This window comes from Malaclemys terrapin, chromosome 5, assembly GCF_027887155.1.
Source record: "Malaclemys terrapin pileata isolate rMalTer1 chromosome 5, rMalTer1.hap1, whole genome shotgun sequence".
NCBI lineage: Eukaryota > Metazoa > Chordata > Testudines > Emydidae > Malaclemys > Malaclemys terrapin.
Window position 1 is genome coordinate 50,040,806 of NC_071509.1, and position 22,444 is coordinate 50,063,249.

Consider the following 22,444-nt stretch of genomic DNA (forward strand, 5'->3'; position numbering starts at 1 on the left):
TTTCTACACAGATTGTGATAAAACTGCTTCAGTATTTTATCAGTATCACATACCAATCCATCATCTTCAGTTTTCAGGCAGGCCACTTGATTTCAACTAGAACCAGCATCTTTCATGCCATTTTTAGTCCATTATAGTCTCCAGAGGCTTACAGTTCGTCATTCACAATACCCCTTGTCACCTACTCATCACTCTGATGCTACACATAGGAATTGGTTTGGAGGCTAAGGGCTTGTCTACACTTAAAACACTGCAGCAACAAATAAAACAAATAAAAGGAAGTTTAATGAGCAGCAGGTTTAAAACAAATAAAAGGAAGTTCTTCTTCACACAGCACACAGTCAACCTGTGGAACTCCTTGCCTGAGGAGGTTGTGAAGGCTAGGACTATAACAGAGTTTAAAAGGGAACTAAATAAATTCATGGAGGTTAAGTCCATTAATGGCTATTAGCCAGGAGGGTTAAGGAATGGTGTCCCTAGCCTCTGTTTGTCAGAGGGTGGAGATGGATGGCAAGAGAGAGATCACTTGATCATTACCTGTTAGGTTCACTCCCTCTGGGGCACCTGGCACTGGCCACTGTCGGCAGACAGGATACTGGGCTGGATGGACCTTTGGTTTGACCCAGTATGGCCATTCTTATGTTCGTAATGCAGGGATACTGCTGTTGTGTTTCAGTGAAGAGGCTATCTATGCCAACAGGAGAGTTTCTACCATCAGTGTAGGTACTCCACCTCCCCGAGAGGCAGTAGCAAGGTTAACAGGAAAATTCTGCCATCAACCTAGCACTGTCTACACCAGAATTAGTTTGGTTTGGGTGTGGATTTATTATACTCCTCAGTGACGTAGTTATCCCAACCTAATTTCCTAGTGTAGACAGGCCTGAGTCTCAAAAAATTCTTTTATTTTGTAATGTTTACAGGAAATAGATTGAATAAAATGTAATGAGGGACTGTTCTCATAATTCCAATCTCCTGAAATTATGAAGTTCTGCAAATATCACAAGAGGATCTGAACACAAAGATTTCCAAAATATACATAAACATCTGAAATTTTGTATATGTAACATCACTGTTTTTAATTGTAACTTCAGCCATGAATTTCCTGGACATTGCTGGGTTATGTTAGTCTATAAATGTTACTGAAACAGTGTTTTTTCTTTTAAAACTACTCTACCTATTAAGTGTATTTGATTATTAGTTTATTCATGTAACAATACATACAAAAGATGGTAGTTTTAAGCAAATTAATTCCTTCAGACACAATGATAAATAGGCTTGGAAGGATTAAATTTTTATCAATGTCAGTAACCCTTGATTTCACCGTACACACACAGACAAAAAATATTTCTATTGATAATCTTCTAAATCTAAAGATAGGTTCTCAAGCAGCATTTTTCTTATTTTACCTATTAGAGTACAAATCCAGTGATTTAGACTTTTGAATAAGGCTTGTTACAAATGGACAAATGAATAGTGAAAACAGGTATGATTTTAGGATATTTACCTTGTATATTTTGACATGAAGTTGATAATTTCTGTTAACGGTTTATAAAGCTTTAACATTTTGAATCTCAGTGTCTCCTGTCATTAAATAAATGTCTGGCCTCCCCCTTATTTCCTGCAACTTTGAACATTTGTTTTGGATAGATGTGGTGTGGGTGATGGCAGAACATAAACAAACTGAGAACAGACAAGAAACACTGAGGGGTGGTCTACACCGGTGGTTCTCAAACTTTTGTTCTGGTGCCTCCTTTCACATAGCAAGCCTCTGAGTGTGACCCCCCCTTATAAATTAAAAACATTTTTTAATATATTGAATACTATTATAAATGTTGGAGGCAAAGCGGGGTTTGGCGTGGAGGCTGACAGCTCGCAACCCCCCATGTAATAAACTCGTGACCCCCTCAAGGGTCCCAACCTTCAGTTTGAGGACCCCTGGTCTACACTGATAAGTTAGGTTGACCTAGCTACATGGCTCTGGGATGTGAAAAATTCACATCCTTGAGCAACATAATTAAGCCAACCTAACTCCCAGTATAGATCAACGGAAGAATTCTTCCTCCAACCTAGCTACCAACTCTTGAAGAGCTGGATTAAATACAGTGATGGGAGAACCCCTCCTATCACTGCACTGTCTACAGTGAAGCACTACAGTGGTGCAGTTGCAACTGTGCCACTGCAGTGTTTTTAGTGTAGACATAGCTGTGAGAGAAATAGCGAAAAGGAGTAGTTGAATGCACAGTGGCTGACCCTGGAAGAAACCTGGATGGTTGTTTTTGCATTAGGAGTGCAGGCTGAAGAGAGTGCTCACAGTTTTGTGCGCACAAAAAGTTGTTTCCTGCTATTTGATTCCTTCTGTGTTCAGAGACACAGGACTCTGAATATTCTTTGTAAATAAACAAAACTATTAAAGAAAATACCTGACTCTATCAATTTCTACTTCCAACTGGAACATCCACAGGGCCCTGAACTTTGAGTAGCCACTTACATGGGTGGCAGGTTTGTAGAAATTTTGGTGGTGCCCAGAACCCCCCCACCCCCCCACTCCGCCCCCCATCTGCCTAAGGCTCTGGGAGAGATTTTGGGTGGGGGGAGGAGGTCTGGGGTTCATAGGGTGACCAGATGAGGGGAAGAAAATATCGGGACACACGGGGGGTGGGGGAGGAGGTGCCCACCGGCAGAGCAAAACAAAAAACAAAAAAAAAACCAGTGCTGCCAGCGGATATCGGGACAAATTGCGTTCCGACCAAAGATCGGTCGGGACGTGGGACAGACACCGAAATATCTGGATGTCTGGTCACCTTAGGGGTGCAGGCCATGGGCTGGGGATTAGGGTGCAGGAGGGGTGCAGGGTGCAGGCTCTGGGATGGAGTTTGGGTGCTGGGTGCAGGCTTCGGGCCGGGGCAGGGGGTGGGTGTGCAGGAGGGGATGAGAGGTGCAGGCTCTGGGAGGGAGTTTGGGTACAGGCTCTGGGCTGGGGCAGGGGGTGGGTGTGCAGGAAGGGGTGAGGGGTGCAGGCTCTGGAACAGATTTGGGTGCAGGCTCTGGTCTGGGGTGGGGGTGTAGAAGGGGGTGAGGGGTGCAGGTTCTGGGAGGGAGTTTGGTAGCAGGAGGGAGTTTGGGGAGTTTGGGGGGGGTGTTAAGGGAGGGGGTGCAGGCTCTGGGAGGGAGTTTGGGGACAGGAGGGGGTGCGGGGTGAGGGCTGTGGGGCTGAGGATGAGGGGTTTGGAGTGTGGGAGGGGGCTCAGGGCTAGGGCAGAGGTTTGGGGTGTGGAGTGAGGGCTGTGGGGCTGTGGGGCTGAGGATGAGGGGTTCATGATGCAGAAGGGGGCTCAGGGTTGGGGCAGAGGATTAGGGTGCGGGGGGATGAGGGCTCTGGCTGGGGTTGAGGAGTTTGGGGCATTCGAGAGGCTCAGGGCTAGGGCAGAATGGCAGGGTAAGGGCAGCCTGCCCTGCCGTTAGTGAATGGGGGGCACTAGGACCCTGTGGCAGCAGTTGATGCCGGGAGCCGGCAGAGTAGAGTCAGCATGAGCTGCAGGCTCCAGGGGCTGGGGGAGGTGAGCGGGGGCAGCAAATAGGGACCAGGGGAGGCGAGTGGGTGCTGCAGGCGGGGGCAGGGCCGGGGGGAGAGACCCGGCCCCAAACATTGGTGGAGTCGGGCCCCTGGGCCCTGAATATTGGTGGAGCCCAGACACCACGGGTATATAGAACTCACCGCCCCTGGCCACTTAGGTCAAAAGGGGAAACCGTACTGTAATTCTAAATTTCCGTCTTTCAGCAAAGTTACTGTAATTAAAACTTGGGTCTGCAGTAACATCGGACAAAATTATTTCAGTATATTTTTAATTTATATGACTTTACCTTAAAGAAGCTTTAATTTAGTAAAGGATCATGGAACTTAATCTCATTACTACTATATTTAACTTTCTAGGTTGATTGCATTGAATAATCATGTCCAAGCCTTTAGACAATCAGGATAGATTCCAGTAAGATTAATCATCTTTATTTGAAAGATAATCACCATATATGATGTTGATATCAGTGAGGATATGCGAAAGAATATATACTCTAGCTAAAATAGCCTTGGGAATCTCTTTGACTTGCCAGGAATCCATCCTTCATTCTCTGTGTTAAAATAGTAGTAGAAAATTGTAGAAAAATTGTATGATATTATATTGCATTATTTGAGAAATAGTGTGTGATAATCTGAAAGACTGCATAATAATATATGCCCAAAAGATGTTCTGTTTATGACAGGGAGAGAGAGAAATTCTCAGTTAATGGAATAAAAATGTTAATTGCCTTTTATATGATGAAGCAAAGAAGTCCTGGAAGGCTTGTTTAGTTAAAATGTTCACAACTGATAGAAACCAAAACCCAGATTTTGTTCAATGGCAAATTGTTTTTAGTGTAGAAAAATACATTAGGTTTGTGGTGATATATTTATAAATAAAAGGAAAAGTTAAGATTGAAAAGGCAACAAAAGCCATTGAGCAAAGGAAATCATCAGATTTCAAAAGAAAGACAGATGATTTTTAGATACACAACAGTTAGTGAAGTAAAAGTAATACAAATGAAGTCACTGAGGGTATGTCTACACTACAAAATAAGGTCGATTTTATTTAAGTTGACATCGAGCATCCGATTTAAGCAAGTCAATTCTGCATGTCCCCACTATGCACATTGTATCGGCGGCACGCATCCTCATGAGCAGGGCTTGCATCAACTCACGGAGCGCTGCACTGTGGATAGCTAGCCCACAGTGTCTGGAGTCAAGAGAAATGTTGGGTTGGTCTTGCAATGCCTCATGGGACCAAAACATTTGCACAGGTGCTTATAGGAACATGGCATTAGCTTCCCACGATGCACTTACCTCCCTCCCTGAAATCAGCAGCAAACAAACCAAGCCTTTTTCGCACCTTTTTTCCTCAGCCTGGGTTACCCATGCCGACGCCATAGCACGGCAAGCATGGACGCTGCTCAGCTGTACACTGTTGTTGTGAGCATTACAAACACCTCACGCCTTATCTGGCAGTATTTGCTCAGCTGAAGCAGGAGCCGCCGTGCAGAATAGGGTAATGCCATGCAAGCAGCCCTGCTGGAAGCCATGGAGCAGAGCAACTTGCAGATTCTGGTGACAGTTGCGCATCACCTTGACGTGGTGGAGCGCCACTTCTGGGCCCAGGAAACAAGCACTGACTGGAGGGGCCACATAGTTATGCAGCTATGGGATGATGAGCAGTGGGTGCAGAACTTTCGAATGTGCAAGGCCACTTTCATGGAACTGCGTGAAGAGCTTTCCCCAGTTCTGAAGCACAGCGATACTAAAATGAGAGCTGCTCTGATAGTTGGGAAGCAAGGGGTGATAGCTCTATGGAAGCTTGCAATGCCAGACTGCTACCAGTGGGGAATCAATAATCAATTTGAAGTGGGTAAATCTACAGTGGGATCTGCTGTGATCAAGTTGCCAGGGCAATCAATAGACTTCTGTTAAGAAGGGCAGTGACTCTGGGAAACGTGCAGGACATAGTGGATGGTTTTGCCACAATGGGGTTCCCTAACTGCAGTGGGGTGATAGAACGCATATCCCTATCTTGGCACCAGACCACCTTGCCAAAGAGTACATAAATCAAAAGGGTACTTCTTAATGGTGTTGCAAGCACTGGTGGGTCACAGGGGCTGTTTCGCCGACAGCAACATGGGATGGTCGGGAAAAGTGCATGGCGTGCGCATCTTTAGGAACTCCGGTCTCTTCAGAAAGCTGCAAGCAGGAACTTTCTTTTCAAAGTGCAAAATAACCGTTGGTGACGTTGAAATGCCAATCGTGGTCCTAGGAGACCCAGCCTACCCCTTGCTCCCATGGCTCATGAAACCATACACAGGAAGCCTGGACAGCAGAAGGAGCGTTTCTACCATAGGTGGAGCAAGAGCAGAATGGTAGTGGAATGTGCCTTTGGAGTTTAAAAGCCCACTGGCATAGTTTGCTTACTAGGTTAGACCTCAGTGAAAGCAATATCCCCATTGTTGTTGCTGCTTGCTGTATGCTCCATAATAGCTGTGAAACAAAGGGAGAAAAGTTTCCGGCGGGGTGGGAGATGGAGGCAGATCTCCTGGCAGCCACTTTGGAGCAGCCAGACACCAAGGCAAAAAGAAGAGCACATCAAGGCTCGTTGCTTCTCCATGAGGTTTTGAAAACTAGTTTCATCAATGACCCACAGTAATGTGACATTTATGTGTTGTTCCTTACCTAGCTTGTCCCCTTCATTGCATGTACTCCCCTGTAAACTTTATCCCTGCTAACAGCTGTGTACTGAATGAATAAAGAGCCTTTTCTCCTCAATCTGTTAATTTTTATTATGCTCACAAACACTGAGAAAGAAAAGTAAGATAACTTGGGGCAAAAGAGCTGATAACACTTGTGTGTGGGGGGAGAAACAAGGACAGCTTGCTTACAATTGCACTGCAATAACAATCAAAGGTGTGAGAATGGGTGCCTTCTGGTCCTTGTACCCGCCCCTGGAGTTGAGTGCAAGGGATACCGGATTTCCTTCTCTCCCCTCCCCGCCACCCCCTGCCCCCGCATCCTAGGATGTCTGGGAGAGGAGGATGTGGAACTTGGCAATGATGGCAGCAGGTTCAGCATAAGCTGCAGCGGGACACCAGTGTCCAGCTGCCTTTCTTGGACTTCAGCCAGATGCCTCAACATGTCTGTTTGCTCCCTCATAATCTGCATCATCTCGTCCTGCGTGTCACACTCGTGTTCCCTACATGTTCTTCTGTCCTCGCGGTCATTGTGCAGGTTCTCCGACAGTGCAATCCTCCATGCGCTGAGCTCTGACTTGTCAGTCACAGAGGCACGCATAAACTCATTAAACATGTCCTCCCGAGACTTCTTTTTCCGCCTTCTAATCTGGGAATGTCTCTGACCCAGTGTGGAGGATGCACCTATGGACAAGGTTTCAGCTGCAAAGAATACAAAGTACAAGGGTAGCATTGACAGTGTGTATATTGTTTCTGGTGCAAGGTAAAATCTTTTTATAAAAGAAACACCCCTTAATGCACTTCCCTGCAAGCTACAATGTAAGCAGAACCGCAGGCTACTGCGAGAATTGGTTTGCTGCTCCAGCCATGGTGAGTCAGGCCATGAGGCATGGGCGAGAGGTCTTATGCTGCAGCTTTTGTTAAGACATCCTTGGGATCAATGGTTGCAACCTCAGCACAACCCCCTTTCCTATAGCAACCTGGATGGTACTTGAGGACAGGCACCAGCGTAAAGCCCCAAAAATAGTTTGATTGTTACAAAAGCGGCACGGGGTTGGGGTCCAAGAGAGACGAACAGGAAGCGTCACATACCCCCTTTATTTTTTAAATGCTGGCTGCAATACACAGTGATTCCTTCCAACCACAACCATGGCACATTCGGGAAAGTGTGGTTGTGTGACCCAGAATTCACCAAACAGGGGTGGATTATGTATCGAATTGCTTGCGGTTTAAGGGCTAGCATTTAAAACTTCCCATGTTTCCCCTAGGTGACCATATGCGATATCACTCTCCTGAGAGTAACAGAGGCAGCAAGGGAGCAGATGCTGCAAGTGTCTGGGTACAGATCTGATCCTTATGCTGCAATGCTGTGTGTTGCAATGATGCCAGAAGAGTTAATACTGGAGTGGCGCAGGAAAGTGTCCTACCGTGGTGGACGAAATAAGGCAGCTCTTCCCAGAAACCTTCTGCAAAGGATTGCAGAGTACCTCCATGAAAGCTTCCTAGAGATCTCGAGGGAGGATTCCCGGGCCATCCCCAGGCATATAAACAGTCTTTTTTGGAGAGCACCCTCTGCTTAGCTGCAGTGGCCGCCAATAACTTCTATCCCAATTTTTTAATTCAGATTCAACATTAAAAATAGTAACATGTAACCCCTACAGTTTGACTGAAAATGTGTATTCACCAGAAGTGCCATCCCTGGCATCACGCTCTGCCGACAATTGGTCCTGTGAGGGGATGGGCTCCAGAGTTAAAAAAAGTTCTTGGCTGTCAGGAAGAATGGATCTTCCACTTGCCTGCCATGCATTCTCCTCCTCCTCGTCAACAATGTCCTCCACTTTGTTGCCTGAGGTCACCCGGGGCTCCTGGGAGGTATTCATGGAGCGTTTTTGGGTAGTGGTGGGGTCACTGCCGAGAATCGTATGCAGCTCCTCATAGAAGCGGTATGTCTGTGGGGCAGAACTAGAGTGACTGTTCGCCTCCCTTGTACGCTTGCCGAAGCTCCTTTATTTTCACGTGGAATTGCTGTGTGTCCCTGGTGTAGCTCTTCTCTCCCATGCCCTGCACGATTTTGGCATAGATGTTAGCTTTTCTTCTGCCGATTCGGAGCTCTGCCTGCACAGACTCTTCTCCCCACACAGCAATAAGATCCATTACCTCCTGTGTGCTCCATGCTGGAGCGCGTTTGGGGCCTTGAGCATCCCTTGTCAGCTGTGCTGACAAACTCTTCACACCGATCAAACAGGAAATGAAAATTCAAAAGTTCCCGGAATTTTAACAGGGATGGCACTTCTGGTGAATACACATCGCAGTTGTTTCCTGTGTACCTGGCTGAAGTGTAGTGGAGTTGAAAGTGCTCTCCAGAGCGGTCACAGCGGAGCACTGTGGGACACCTCCTGGAGGTCAATTCAAGCAGAGTCAGGATGAGCTCTACCCTGACATCTGGTGGTGAATTATGGTGGGTGTGGCATGAGACAACAGCAACTGATAGTGGTTACTTTGGATGGGGTGGGATCCCCAGTTTCTCTGTTATTGGGGCAGGAGGAATAAAGTGTTGTTACCCTGTTAGCAGGGGTAAAGTTACTAAGAGCTGAGATCACTGAGTGCTGTGTTAACTAGTGCGGGAGCCTGAAGCTATGTTGCTAAGCGGCTGGTGGAGCAGTTTGCGGAGACGGCTGGAGGAGCAGCCAGCAGTGTGGAGCCTTGCGGGGATGGTTGGAGTGGCCCAAGGAACGGCAAGCAGAGCTGTTTGCAGAGATGTCTGGAGTGGCTCACAGGTTGGTGAGCGGAGCGGAGCCATTTGCAGGGACGGCTGGAGCGGCTCACAGGTTGGTGAGCAGAGCGGAGTGGAGCAGCTTGTGGAGCAGCTCGTAGAGCAGAGCAGTTTGTGGGACGGCAGGAAGTGGACTGGCTTGTGGTGAAGGCTGCGGCGGAACCCCACGGAGAGACGGTCGGTCGGCCTCGGATCACGTAAGGTGCCCCTTAACACCCTGTGTGCCCCCCCTTTTACTCTGGGGCTGCACTGACCAGGGACAGAGACTTTGGGGGTTGTTGGACTTTTGGGACTTTGGGTGGTTGCTGGGCCCAAGAGACTTTGGGGGTGTTGGACTTTGGGGACTCTGTGTGATTTTTGGGTTGCTGGATACAAGAACCAAAGGGAAAGGACACAGCCCAATTTGCTGGGGTGGGTCTTTTGCTCATGGTTTGTGTTAGGAATCCTGTTTGTGGTGTTTTTTCCCATTTAATGCTGATGTCGTTTACCTCATGTTATTAAACATTTTCTGCTACACTCAGACTCTGTGCTTGCAAGAGGGGAAGTATTGCCTCTTAGAGGCGCCCAGGGGGTGGTATGTAATTGTCCCAGGTCACTGGGTGGGGGCTCGAGCCGGTTTTGCATTGCATTATTGAAATGGAACCCCTAGATACAGAACCCGGCCCTTGTTGCTGCCAACTTAGATGTGCAGAAGGGTTACATACTGAAGTAAATGGAGCTACAACAATTTATACCAGTTGCTCTGGCACAAAATATATAAAATTATAACACAGTTAATAAATCACTATTATATGGCACTTTTCTTCTTGAATAGTTCCAAAGTCCGTCACAAGTACAGTACATATAGAATCACAAATACACTTACTCACACACACCTTTGCATGATAATACCATATACTATATGTCCTAAAATAATTTGTTAACATTAATTATGTCTTTCTGTAGCTCTGGATTTTTAGTTATGGATTTGTATTCATAGGATTTTTTTCTTAGAGACAGAAAAGTTTGAAATTATTGTTACAGCTGCTTCTGTGTGGCTTAATAAACACAAGGGACAACTGATCCAAAGATAAAGATACTATATAACATAGATAAAACATTCAATTCTGTAACTAAAAATAACCTATTCTCCCTGGGCTGCTGAAGGAGCAGCACATTGGGTGGTTTATATGGTAAGAGTCTAAAGAGGATGTCACTACGTAGCTCCTCCGGACTCTGATCCTGCTCTTGCAATGAGGAGCTCTCCCTATGCAGAACTTACTGACAGATCAGAGCCTAAAAATTTTTTGATGTACATGTTAATACACTGTCAAGAATGCTTGTTTCTGGTTTCAAAGTTAGAGAGAGATTTTTTTGTCTTAGCTACAACAGCTTCCTTTACTATTTTGGGGAAGTGAATTTATTTTTGTTCTTGCATGCCAACTATATCTTTTAGGAGGACTTATTTTGAAGTTATAGAACTAAAACTACCAAGATGAGCGTCTCCCATGACTTTCCAAAGATAATAGCTAAGAGGCTCAGATATCTCCTCTATCAGCTCCTTGAGTATTCTAGGAAGCACAGGGTTTGCTAGAATGTGATGCAATGCATCACGTGGCATTGGGACTGGACCAAGGATGCTCCGCAACCCCCTCCGCCTTCCCACAAGTCTTAGCGACAAAAGAGAAAGAGGTGGTCTCGGGATAACTACCCAGAGTGCACCACTCCAAATAGCACCGCAAGTGTGAACACGCTATTGTGCAGGCAGCTGTCAGTGTGAACTCAGAACAGTGGTTTTCCTTCTGCACTCTCTGAGCAGCATTGTAACTGTGGCCGCTGTAACTTTGCCAGTGTAGACGTGCCCTCAGTGACACAAATAAATTTGACTTCACTTTCATCAGTTCAAAACAAGAAAAACAAGATTTGGACTTCTGTTCTGAAACCATTAGGGAACAAAGCTAATATCGTCTTATGATTACATACAGCGAGAATAAAGACAGTGACTCACACTCAGGGTGTGTACATGCTGCACCCATTTTGCTCATTGGCATGTGCTGAAAATTCCTTTGGGGTGAAGAATTTCACCTGCATAGAGCCTGAGTAATCAAGCCACACACCCCAACAGAGAGGCAGGACCCAAGGCTGCAGCACACCTCCCATGTTATTACTGTTACAGCCAATGCAGCTACAGCCTCTCCATGCCAGTTGTGGGGGATGTTTTGTGGAAACTAAAGTCCCTCTCCAGTCTTAATCCCACCAAGGCCTGTGGTACCAGTCTGTGCAGAGCCAGAACACAGACTCTTTATTTGGTGTCCCAGAGGCCCGCAGGCCCTCTTTCTGCATGCTTGCTGTACCCTCATGTGTTCTATCCCATGTGAGGCTTAGGTTTCATAATGACTTATGTAAGGGGATTGTTAGCCCCTTACTAAAACTCAGTGGTTTGGGGTTTTTTTTTTTGGTTGGCTAGCTTCCAGTACCAAAAGGGGAAGGGTGGATGAAAAATCAGGACCCTGAGACTGACAGTCTCCAGGAACAATGGGGAGAGGCCAATGCTCCAGGTTAGCCTGATTGACAGGGTGGGCAGGCTAATGAGGAAGTCAGAGACCAGGGGGGTCCCATTCTCCATGTGAGCTGGAACTGCCTGGGACAGAGTGGGGCCAGCCGGAGCTAAGTAGAGAGCAGGAGCCCAAGCTGAGCTGGAGAGCAGGGCTACGTCAGCCAGAGGATCAGAGAAGCAGCCCAGGAAATACATCTGTGCTGGGAGAAGAGCCACAGAAGCAGCCCTGTGCTGGGAGGAGAACTGCAGCAACCAGAGCCAGAGGGGCCAGAAAAAGCAGCCCAGAGGGCTGGAGCCAGAGCAGCAGCAGTGCTGAGGCAGAGTGGAGCTGAGGCTGGAGCAGTCCGGAGCCAGGTGCGGTGAGCAGCTGGGGAGAGGGGCGGGGACCCTGGGCAGCAGGCCCAGTGCAGGGAGATGCCCCCAGCCAAGAGCCTTGCAGGCCAGACGTGGAGGGGGATCGTAACCCTGACAGGGGGGGCTGATGCTGAGAAAAAGGGTCCTGTTAGCTAGAGCCTGAATGCATGCGGCCACCGCCAGAGCAAGTGACTGACCGGCAGCATCCCTGCAGCACAGCCAGGGCTTGAGATGGAGGCCTGGAATGTGTGAAGAACAGACTGTGAACTTCCCTTACATTCCAGAGATGCTGGTTGTGATGTCCCTGAACCACAGAGCAGGGTTATGCATTTTCTTTTTACCTTTCCCATTTTTTCCTTATTTTTAAAAATAGATTGCTGTTTAATAAATTGTATTTGCTTTGAACTATATGTAATGATCCAGGGCCAGGGAAGTGTCCAATGCGGAGAGAGCACCCTGGAGTGGGGACACCCTAGCCCCTGCCCTAAGTGACCATGACAAAGTTGGGGGTCAAGCCCCCAGGAATCCTGGGCCCAGATTTGTTGGGGTTTTGAGGACTCTGTCACACCGAAGAGTGGAAGGGGAGCCCTTTCGCTAGATCATTGCACTGGGGTAGTGTATAAGCCAGGGAAGTTCCCCACAATAGCAGGACCAGTCCCCTGCTTACACTTACATGAAATTTAAGGTTATCAGTCTAAAATCCGCTACTGGAATCCTAATGATTTGGCCACCCACTCTCCTTGAAAGTGGCATCAGACCTGAAACCAGCAATAGCAAGCCCTGGGGTGAAATCCTGGCCACACAGATGTCAAGGGCAAAACGTCCATTGCTTTCCGTGGGGCTCGAATTTCCGCGGGGCTTTGAGGGATTGTAAATTGGGGCCTCACCCCGTTGGAAGCCTGCCCATTGCTGATAGAGGGGGCGGTGTGAGGAACTCAGGTCAGGTAAGAACATCCCGCTCAAGCTGGGGCCTGGGACCAAACTGTGTGTCCACCTCGGGACCCCTCCCAAACAACCCACGCTCCCGCCTGAGCGGGGAAAGGCGCCAGCATTTGCCCCTCTCCTCCTACAACCCTGCGGTGACGGGAAATTGCCCTCAGTGCAAGCTCCCCTTTGCCCTGGATTCCTCACGGTCCCGTCACTGTGACACCACAATGAGGCCGGCAGGGGTAGGGTGCTGGCGCCGGCCCCGGTCGCAGCCTCCGCACCTGAGCTGGGAGTGGCTGAGGGAGGTGGGGGGCGGTTGCCGGTGCAGCGCCGGGCGGGGCGGCCGGGATGAGGCTGTGAGGAGACGCTGCGCCCAGCACTCGGTGAGAGCCCAGCGGCATGGGGGAGCCCGTGATGGTACCAGCCCGGGAGCCCTGCCGCGCAGGTCAGTCACACCCGCCCGGGGGCTGTAGCTTGGGAGCGGGGCGCAGTGAAGGGCCGAGAGGGGCTGGGGTGTCTCTGGCTGGTGGCCCGGGGAGGAGGGCGCGCCCGGGTGGCACTGGCCTGAGGGAGGGCAGAGGGGCGCCCTGAGCGGGCAGATGGCTGGGGAGGCGGCGGGCGGGCGGGCTGTCTCGGGAGAGAGCAGCCTGTGGGGAGGCGATGGGGAGAAGAGCGCGGACAGCCAGGAAGAGGCGCTGCTGCGCGGAGTGGGGCCCGCCCTGGGATCTGTATCTCCACAGCAGTAGCGTACTGATGCTGGTGCGACTTTCCCGGGAACAGAGCAGCCAGCAAATGTAGTGGGGCGGATTGAGAAAGATCCTGCCTCTACATTCAGTAAGCAAGGCATACCACTATAAACACTCTCAGTGATACAGTCTGTGCCCACGGGAGTTACTGGTGCAAAAACTGTGCGTGGAGAAATCAAGAGTAGCTAATTTGAGGCTTACCTCTCAGCTGTTTTTGCAGTAGTCACATAATTTAAACAAGTATCAGAGGGGTAGCCCTGTTAGTCTGAATCTGTAAAAAGCAACAGAGGGTCCTGTGGCACCTTTGAGACTAACAGAAGTATTGGGAGCATAAGCTTTTGTGGGTAAGAACCTCACTTCTTGCATCTGAAGAAGTGAGGTTCTTACCCATGAAAGCTTATGCTCCCAATACTTCTGTTAGTCTCAAAGGTGCCACAGGACCCTCTGTTGCTTTTTACATAATTTAAATAGATTCTCCTCAATGTACACACACACACACACACACACACACACACACACACACACACACACACACACACACACACACACACACACACACACACACACACACACACACACACACACACACACACACACACACACACACACACACACACACACACACACACACCAGTAGTTAGCACAGAGAGAGGAGTAGTTAGCACCCTAGGTCTCTGATCCTGAGTGGGACTTTTGGTTGCTGCTGCAATACAATCATAAATACATTAAAGTGAAGTTCTTCCCTAGAAGATGACTGTAAGAATGTCACTTTCACAAATCTGCTCTCTGTGTATTAAAGCACCAAGAGGGTGACATTGTCTATTGGCTCAATTGACATGAGATTGGGTGAAAGTATCCACTGATACAGTACAATTTCTACAAATATGGAACATATAATTTTATTTAATATCTTAGGGCCTGATCTTACTATCCTTGGACCAAACTCCCAAAACTTCTGGAGGAGAGAATTATTTTACTGAACTAAAATATACTTAATAGGCTCTGCTGTATTGGGCAGTAACTTAGTATCTGGATAAAGCTGACCAAGTCAAGGGTATTCTGCTCCTTTCTCATCTCACCCTTGAGGTTGCCATTTAAAAAAAACGTATAAAAGTTAGCCCATTACAAGATGGCAACATCAGTGTTTCATTATATCAGAGCTGCAAGTGTTTAGTAACTAGTATGGAGAGAAGGATCTTGTACTGATACTGCCATAGAATGTTAGGCCACACCATCTCTGAGGGAAAGTTGGAACTATTTTTGGAAGCTCTTTAAAATTTCCAGGTTGGGCTTTGTACTCTTCATAAATACTACAGTATTTCAGCCTTATTCCCTGAACAAATGTTTTTTTAAACTGGCTTTTTAGCTTCAACTTTTCTTCCTATTAAAAAAAGAGTAGTTCTATTTGCCTTGCAATGTGCAAATATTATAAATCCTCCACACACACACCTTTTTTTTTTTTTTTACATAAAACAAGATGGTAAAGGAAGGAGTTGCATCACTTTTCTTGATCAAAGCTCAAGTAATGTTGAGTGGTTCCAACTGAATTGTGTCAACCAAAGTGAAAATTGCCAGAATTCATGGCCCTTGTCACTAAGGGAGAAATAAAATGGGGGGAAAGCAGAAAGATGACTTCACAGAGGATCCATCTCACCAAAGGTTGAACTGTGTAAGAATACTAATTTGAGGGTCCTGTGATATCTGCACAGTGAAATGAGTGAGGACTTGTGCTGTGAAAAGCTTAGATGGATTTCTTTGCATATTTGAAGGTGACCTGTAAAGTTGCAGGAGAAGAGGGAAATTGGGTTTGTACCCTACTTTTTCCATGATGTGTAAAAAGAGGCTTGCAAGATGTGTAGCAATGATTTAAAAATAATAAAACAACCTTAAAAGTATCAGAAATGCCAATCCATACTTCTCTTCTTTTAGGAGAACATATTGGATGACCTAGGGGTATGACTACACTAGAGCTGGAAGGCGTGAATTTGATCTCGAGGAGATATACCTAGGCTCACTGTGATCAAGCTAATATGCCAAAAACCGAGCACAGCTGAAGTAGTATCTGCAGCAGGAGGAGCTCGCTGCCCTGAGTTCATACCTATCTGAGATGCTAGGCGTGTACTTGGGGTGGCTAGCCTCACCCACCACTCATGCCACTGCAGCTGCACTCAATGGGCTTAAATTGCAGCAGTTTCAGGTTGGACATTAGAAAAAGCATCCTAAATGTATGTAATTTAAGCACTGGAACAAAATACCTAAAGAGGTTGTGGAAATCTGTCTTTGAAGGTTTTTAAGAATAGGTTAGCCAAACATCTGGCAGGGATGGTCTAGAGAATATTTAGTGTCTTAGTCCTGCCTCAATGCAGGGGCCTGGATTAGATGAGCGATGGAGGTTCCTTCCAGTCCTACATTTCTATGATTCTATGCAGTTACACAATTTTACAACTTGTCAAATCTGTAAGACCAGACAATAGAAAACCAGACACTACTACGTAGAAAGAACATGTTAGGGTCAGGGTAACAGTAATAAAGTAGGAGAAGACGTATTTGAATGGGAGTAGAACACTGGGGAGGGAAGGGAAAAGAGGACAAGATTAGTGGAATGGAGGTCTGGCATTTTTTAACTATTAGATACATTTGGATTTAAAAAAATGTTGAAAAAGTATGGGGTCTACAGTGATAAGATATTCTTTGTTTGGTTGCTAACTCAGACAGGTTCAAATACCACTGTTCTATTCTTGGGCATAAGCTCACTCTTCCATTTATGTAAAATCATGTGCTTGGTGATCATTGCAGCCCTCAAGAACCAGATTCTTTCTGGTGGAGTTAAACACAGGTTAGCAGGTAAATAACCTGGGATATGATTTTCAATTGAGGTTTGGCTGCTGAAGCCAAGCACCATTTTATTTTTTGTGGCTGCCTTTTTCCACAGCTTTCTGACAGTTGAAAAGTTGTCTAGCATATGCATCAGGGTTCCTCTTTCTTTGTTACAGTGCCAGCAAAGATCAGAGGATAAAGTCTTTCTTGTGCAACCTCTGTGGCATCCAGTACATTTTGAATAAAAATCTTTTGCTGTGTCAAGCATAGTTGGAGATTCACACAGACATTTTTAATATGTGGAATAAAAAGTGAGAAATAGTACAGAAAGATTTTTTTTTAAATGCCTCAGTTCTTCAAACGATTGCATGTATCCATTATGTGTGCATGTCTCATGGAGCAGTGCTGGAGAGTTTCCCCAGCAATACCTATAGGGTCGCTATGCCAGCACCCTAATATTCCTGGTGTTCTGAGCCAAGGGAATAAAAAGGCAGAGCTGTTCTGCCCATCCTTCAGTTCCTTCTTACCATCAGTGGTCAGAGCATGCTGTGAGGTCACTCCTTCTGTGACTATACCATTACAGTTTGTTGTTGCTAGTAGTACTTAGAAAGAAAAGGGGGTCCAAGGACCCAAAATGAATAAAACTTTCTTCCTACCTTCCTATTGTTCTGACTGTCAGTAATCAGTGGACTTCAGGCTCTGCCCAGCAGGGGAGCCTATCCCAAAGTCCCTTGGTTTCAAACCCTGCTCCAGGTGTCACAGGCTGATGCCTGTGAGTGACCCTCACTCCCACTGCTTGAAGTGGCTGGGTGAGGGTCACGTCATGCATAAGTGTTTGATTTGTAGGGGCTTCAAGACAAGAACTAAGGAGCAAAACGAAGAACACTTCAGGTACATCTTCAAGGAGGTTTGGTATCAGAACCCCCTCAGTCAGTTAGAGTTCCTCTTCCTCCATAAGGCTACAACCTGTGAAGAAACTGATTGGCCTCTTGGTAGAGTCCTCACTGAGCATTCAGATAGTGCTTTGCTGAGGCCATCTCATGTGATGTACATGTTGGCTTCCACACTGGGGCCTGCTGTACTGACAGCAATTTCAGGTCTGGTAGCATTTCCATTGTGCCTGCTGCCAACTCAGAGACCAATGGTAACTATTCCAACTCAGTGCATGGTACTGATAGCCAAGAACTCCCTGATGTTGGTGCCAGTACTGCAATAAGTCACAGTCCTAATCTCTGATGATGACACTCTATACCATTTCACTTGGGCCTTTGGAGTAATCCTACTCCTTCTCAGAGTTTGATGTGGGTGTGATGCTGGCAGACCAGGTGCCAGTTCATGCCAAGGCCCCTAGGCCTCATCTGAACACTGGCCAATACATAGCTGGAAACCAGTCTGACTCACCTGTGTGTTAGTATTATTAAAATAAGCATTAGATTTATAAAAATAGGTTTGGTATTTACAAAATGCTTGTAGGATGCTGCATATATTCATCTTACTTAATATATGTACCCAGGTGATAAGATTATATTAAGTGTTAGAGGTTTACAATGCAAATGGTATAACTTTCCAAACAGGAAAGCAGCATTAATTAATGTAAAGACTGGCTTTCTAGAGAAGGTGTTAGGCCTTGCACGCAAAAAGGTTCATTGAAGTGAAATGAGACATTGTGAAACAAAGAACACTTTGTTGATTGCTCCCCCCACAACCATGTAAAAGACATGCATGAGGACTCATCCCATCATCTTGAACTCTGCGAGGAGGGAATAAAAATCCCTGTCAAGAAGAAACTGGGTCTCTATACTGCTTGGACTTGGAGTGGGCAAGGTTTTTAAGTATAAGTAAAGGATCCCCAGCTGCTTAGCCGGAGTTAGCCCTAAAGGACATATAGCAGGATAAGGGTGTCTGAGATCCATTTTGGACCTTTGAATCTTGAACAAGTACATGAAGCAGCTATGGTTCTGTATGGTTTCCCTCACAACTGTTATCCCTTTGTTAGATCCGGGGAGATTGGAATGTTGCCCTCGACTTGAGGGATGTGTATTTCCATGTGATGATCCACCTAAGCCACAGAACCTTCCTAAAGTTTGTTGGACAACGAGACCATTTCCAGCTGACAGTTCTACTCTCTGGCCTATCATCCACACAGAGGGTTTTTTCCAATTGTGTGGCAGCCCACTTCTGCCACTGGTACACGCTTGGTGATGTGGGGTCACTCCCGTCAGCAGATGGAGGAAATTATCCAAACATGGTCTATTTACATGCTTAGGACTGGAGGCGAACAAAGAGAAATTGATCTTTGCACGCCATAGAGAAAATAATTTATTGGGGCAGTCCTGAATTCAACCTTAACCAGGGCTTTTCTAGTGCTACCAAGGTTACTATCTATACAAGGCCTCTGTGCTTCCTTCAAGGGACATCCCCAAACCTCAGTGAAGAACTGCCTCAGGATCCTGGGGCATATGGCAGTGTGCACTTATGGGACTCCTTGTCTGTATGCCAGGCTGCATCCCAGAGGGTTATGGATGTGGCTCAAGTTGGTGTAGCCCCTCAGGTACATCACTTGGACAGACTAGTATGTATCCAAGACATACATCCCTGAATTAGTGGATGAACCAAGACAGTGTTTGCAGGTGGGATCCCCTTCTCCCCACCCTTTCCCTCATGACTTTGGTAGCAGAGGCTTCAGTCATGGAGTGGGAAGTGTATCTGAGAGATCTGCAAGCTCAAGTCTTGTCCACTCAGGAGGCTGGGCTGTATATAAACATTTTAGAGTTACAGGCAATCACCACAGTGCACCATCAGTTTCTGTCTCATGTGCAGGGCAGAACTATCCGGGTACTTCCTGGATACCAACAGGACAGCAATGTTCTGTGCCAACAAGTTGGGGAGAGAGCAGTGGTGCCAGCAGGCAGTCAGGCTTTGGCACTTCTGCATCTGGAATTCCCTGACTCTCATCAGACCTACTGGTAGTTCAAAATTGATTAGTGGACCTGCTGAGCAGGTTGCTCAGCTTGGATCATGAACGGTATCTCAACATGGCTATTCAAAGATCAGTACTTCAAGTAGGGGGGAGCCCCAAGAGTGGACTTATTTGCAAACCTGTTAGAATAGGAAATACCCTCTTTTCTATTCTAGGGCAGCCATAACCCCAAATCCATCTTGGAAACGTTTCTCTTCCTCTGAGATAGGAGCCTGCTCTATGCCTACCATTCAGCGTTGCTGATTCCCAAGAGCATTTTTAAGCTGAAGCAAGAGGAAGGCAAAATGATATTAATTGCACCAGCATGGGCAAGGCAGCCATAGTTAGGCCACACCCTAAATTTTTCTCCAAAGTAGCATCAGATTTCTACCTCAACCAGTCAGTATATTACCAGTCTTCTGTCCAAAGCCACATGGTTATAAAGATTAACAAAAGCTCCACACTTTGGATGTTCACTGAGCCACTGGCCAGTTATCTAGATAGAATAGCCCTTTTGGGTCATTTCACAGCTGCTTGTCTCCTAAGTAGAAAGAATGATAGGGAATCCTGGAACAGCACAATGACTATCCATGTGGATCACCAGCAGTAATGTCATGTGCTTACAATATGAAGGGCATCGCACCACCTGAAAAGCACTCTGTACTTTCAGCCATTGTACTTTCAGCCATAGCACACTCAGCCACCACAGTGTTTGTGAGATATGTCCCTTTTGTGAACATCTGCAGAGTGGCACTATGGTCTTCAGTGTATGCTTGTGCTAAACATTATGCGTTTACCACCGCATCAAGAGAAGAAGCAACTGTAGGGAAAGCAGTCCTGTAGTCCCTCTTCTGATGAGACTCCTAGCCCCACTTCTATTGGAAACTGCTTGGGAGCCATCTGCTGTGATGGACATATGCAATCACTCGAAGAATTAAAAATGGTTACTCACCTCTCCATAATTCTTTTATTTGAGATGAGTTGCATATATCCATTACATGACCCACCCACCTTCTCCAATGCATCAGAGTCTTTCATCTAAGAGTCTGATAGGAAGGTACTGAGGGATGGGCAAAGTGGCTCTGCCCCTTTCTACCTTCAGGTTTGATAACAAGGGACACCAACGCACAGGCATAGCCGCCCCTATGGGTACTGCTAGGGAAAACTCTCTGGCACCAGTGCACAAGACATGCACACATGTAGTGTAATGAACAAATGCAACACATTCCTAGGAACAACAGTTGAGAGGTGAGAAACCATTTCTTCTTCAACTTTGTTCCACTTTTTTTTCCTGCCCTCATTGGTGCTTTTGTAGTAGTTTTAACAGTTTCCTACTTTGATTTGACCAGCTTGGATGTGCAGTGCTTACTGAGGCTGTGCTTCCCTTTACTGATAAAGAATGCCACTTCTGCTGATTGATATCAACCCACTGACTCTATTAAAAATGTTCTGACTTTTTTTACCTCCCAGCTGATTACTGTCTTTTTTTTTCTTAATTCAAAATAAAGAGCATTCTTTTTCAATGGCTTTTACTTTTTTCCATACAGCGTGTTCAAAGCTGTGGATCAAAATCCAGACAGCAAAAGGACCTGCCCAGCAGCCTTTGTTGGTTAGATACTGTATGTAGTTGTGAAACTGAATATTAAGAACCCAATCCTGAAAACCAGTGGTTTTCAACTTTTTTTCATTTGTGGACCACTAAAAATTTTTGAATGGAAGTGTGGACCCCTTTGGAAATCTTAGACATAGTCTGCAGACTCCCAGGGGTCTGTGAACCACAGGTTGAAAAACACTGTTGTAAACACTAATACTCAATGCTCAACTTTACATGTGAGTGCCCACATGTGTAAGCGTCTATAGGATTGGGATCTAAATTTGTATTCACTTCTCACAATGGCACTAAACCTTTAGTCTTGCATTGTTTTATGATTAAGTCATCACTTTCAACTTAACTAATATAAACATTACCTGTATCTGAATAAACAGATATTGGCAGTATACCTGACCTGTACAAAGTACAATAAACAATTGTATGTGGCAGTTAGCAGTCCATTTCCTGTATGTACAGGAAAAGGGTTGAAGAATGGATGAAAGGATAGAGGAATAGGAAAAGAAACTTATGTATGTGAGCAAATGAGGCCCCTCTCCTGAGTTATCTACCTCTTTCTCACCTTACAGGGATTTTTAAAGTTTTATTAAAAAAAAGTATCTATCCTGTTATTTTCACTTAGTCTATTTCTACATTTGTTGTTTTTTAAACTTGTTTTTTTTTTAAATCATGTTAATATCAGCACAAGTAAGTCATGTTATAATTAGCTCTAGCAAGCAATCTTACAAGCTGTAACATTCTTTTCCAATGGCTGAATTTTGATTTGTTGCCTGTAAGATGATGGAATATATTTTGTTTCTTTCCAAATTTCCTCTCTTACTTGTGATGTTATTCTAGTTTGATTTCCTTTTCCCATTTAGGCAAGTTAGGCATCAAACTGGTCATGTAAATCTAAAATCCTGTTTTTTGAACATAGGATTGTTAAATAACATTAATAAGGCTATTTTAATATGTTTAAACTCTACCAGCTTCTAAACAACAAGCAAATCTGATATACAAACTTCTGTTCAATCAATTTTAAAATTAAATAGTTAAATCCATAGACTTTCAGGTTGGTTGGCTTAAAAGAAAAAAAAAATCCTGATCTAGCCCAATTTGATGTTATGGTTCAAAAGGAGGGAAATGCTATTAATGATTCATAGTTTAAGGACAGAAGGGACCATTAGACCATCTAGTCTGGACTGTACATCACAGGGCATTAAATTTCACTCAATCAACCAGTATTGAGCCTGAAGGCTTGTTTGGCTAAAGTATAGCATATATTAGGTTAAAGCATATCTTCCAGAAAGGCATTCAGTCTTGATTAGAAGACATCAAGAGATGTATAATCCACCACTTACTTCCCTTGGTAGTTTGTTCCAATAGTTAATCATCCTCACCACTAAAAATTTGTGCCAAATTTCTTCTTTTAATTTGTCTGGCTTCATCTTCCAGCCATTGATTTTTGTTGTGTCTTTCTCTT

The 22,444-nt window shown here is 45.7% G+C and overlaps 1 protein-coding gene across 1 annotated transcript in view; it reads left to right on the forward strand.

Annotated features, from left to right (window-relative positions):
* The first annotated feature begins 13,211 nt into the window (after positions 1-13,211).
* NIPAL1 (NIPA like domain containing 1) overlaps positions 13,212-22,444 on the forward strand; it is a 34,714-nt gene continuing 25,481 nt past the window's right edge. The window contains exon 1 of the mRNA XM_054028874.1: positions 13,212-13,296. Within this exon, the coding sequence (XP_053884849.1) occupies positions 13,251-13,296 (46 nt within the window). The 5' untranslated portion in view covers positions 13,212-13,250. The remainder of the gene's footprint in view (positions 13,297-22,444) is intronic.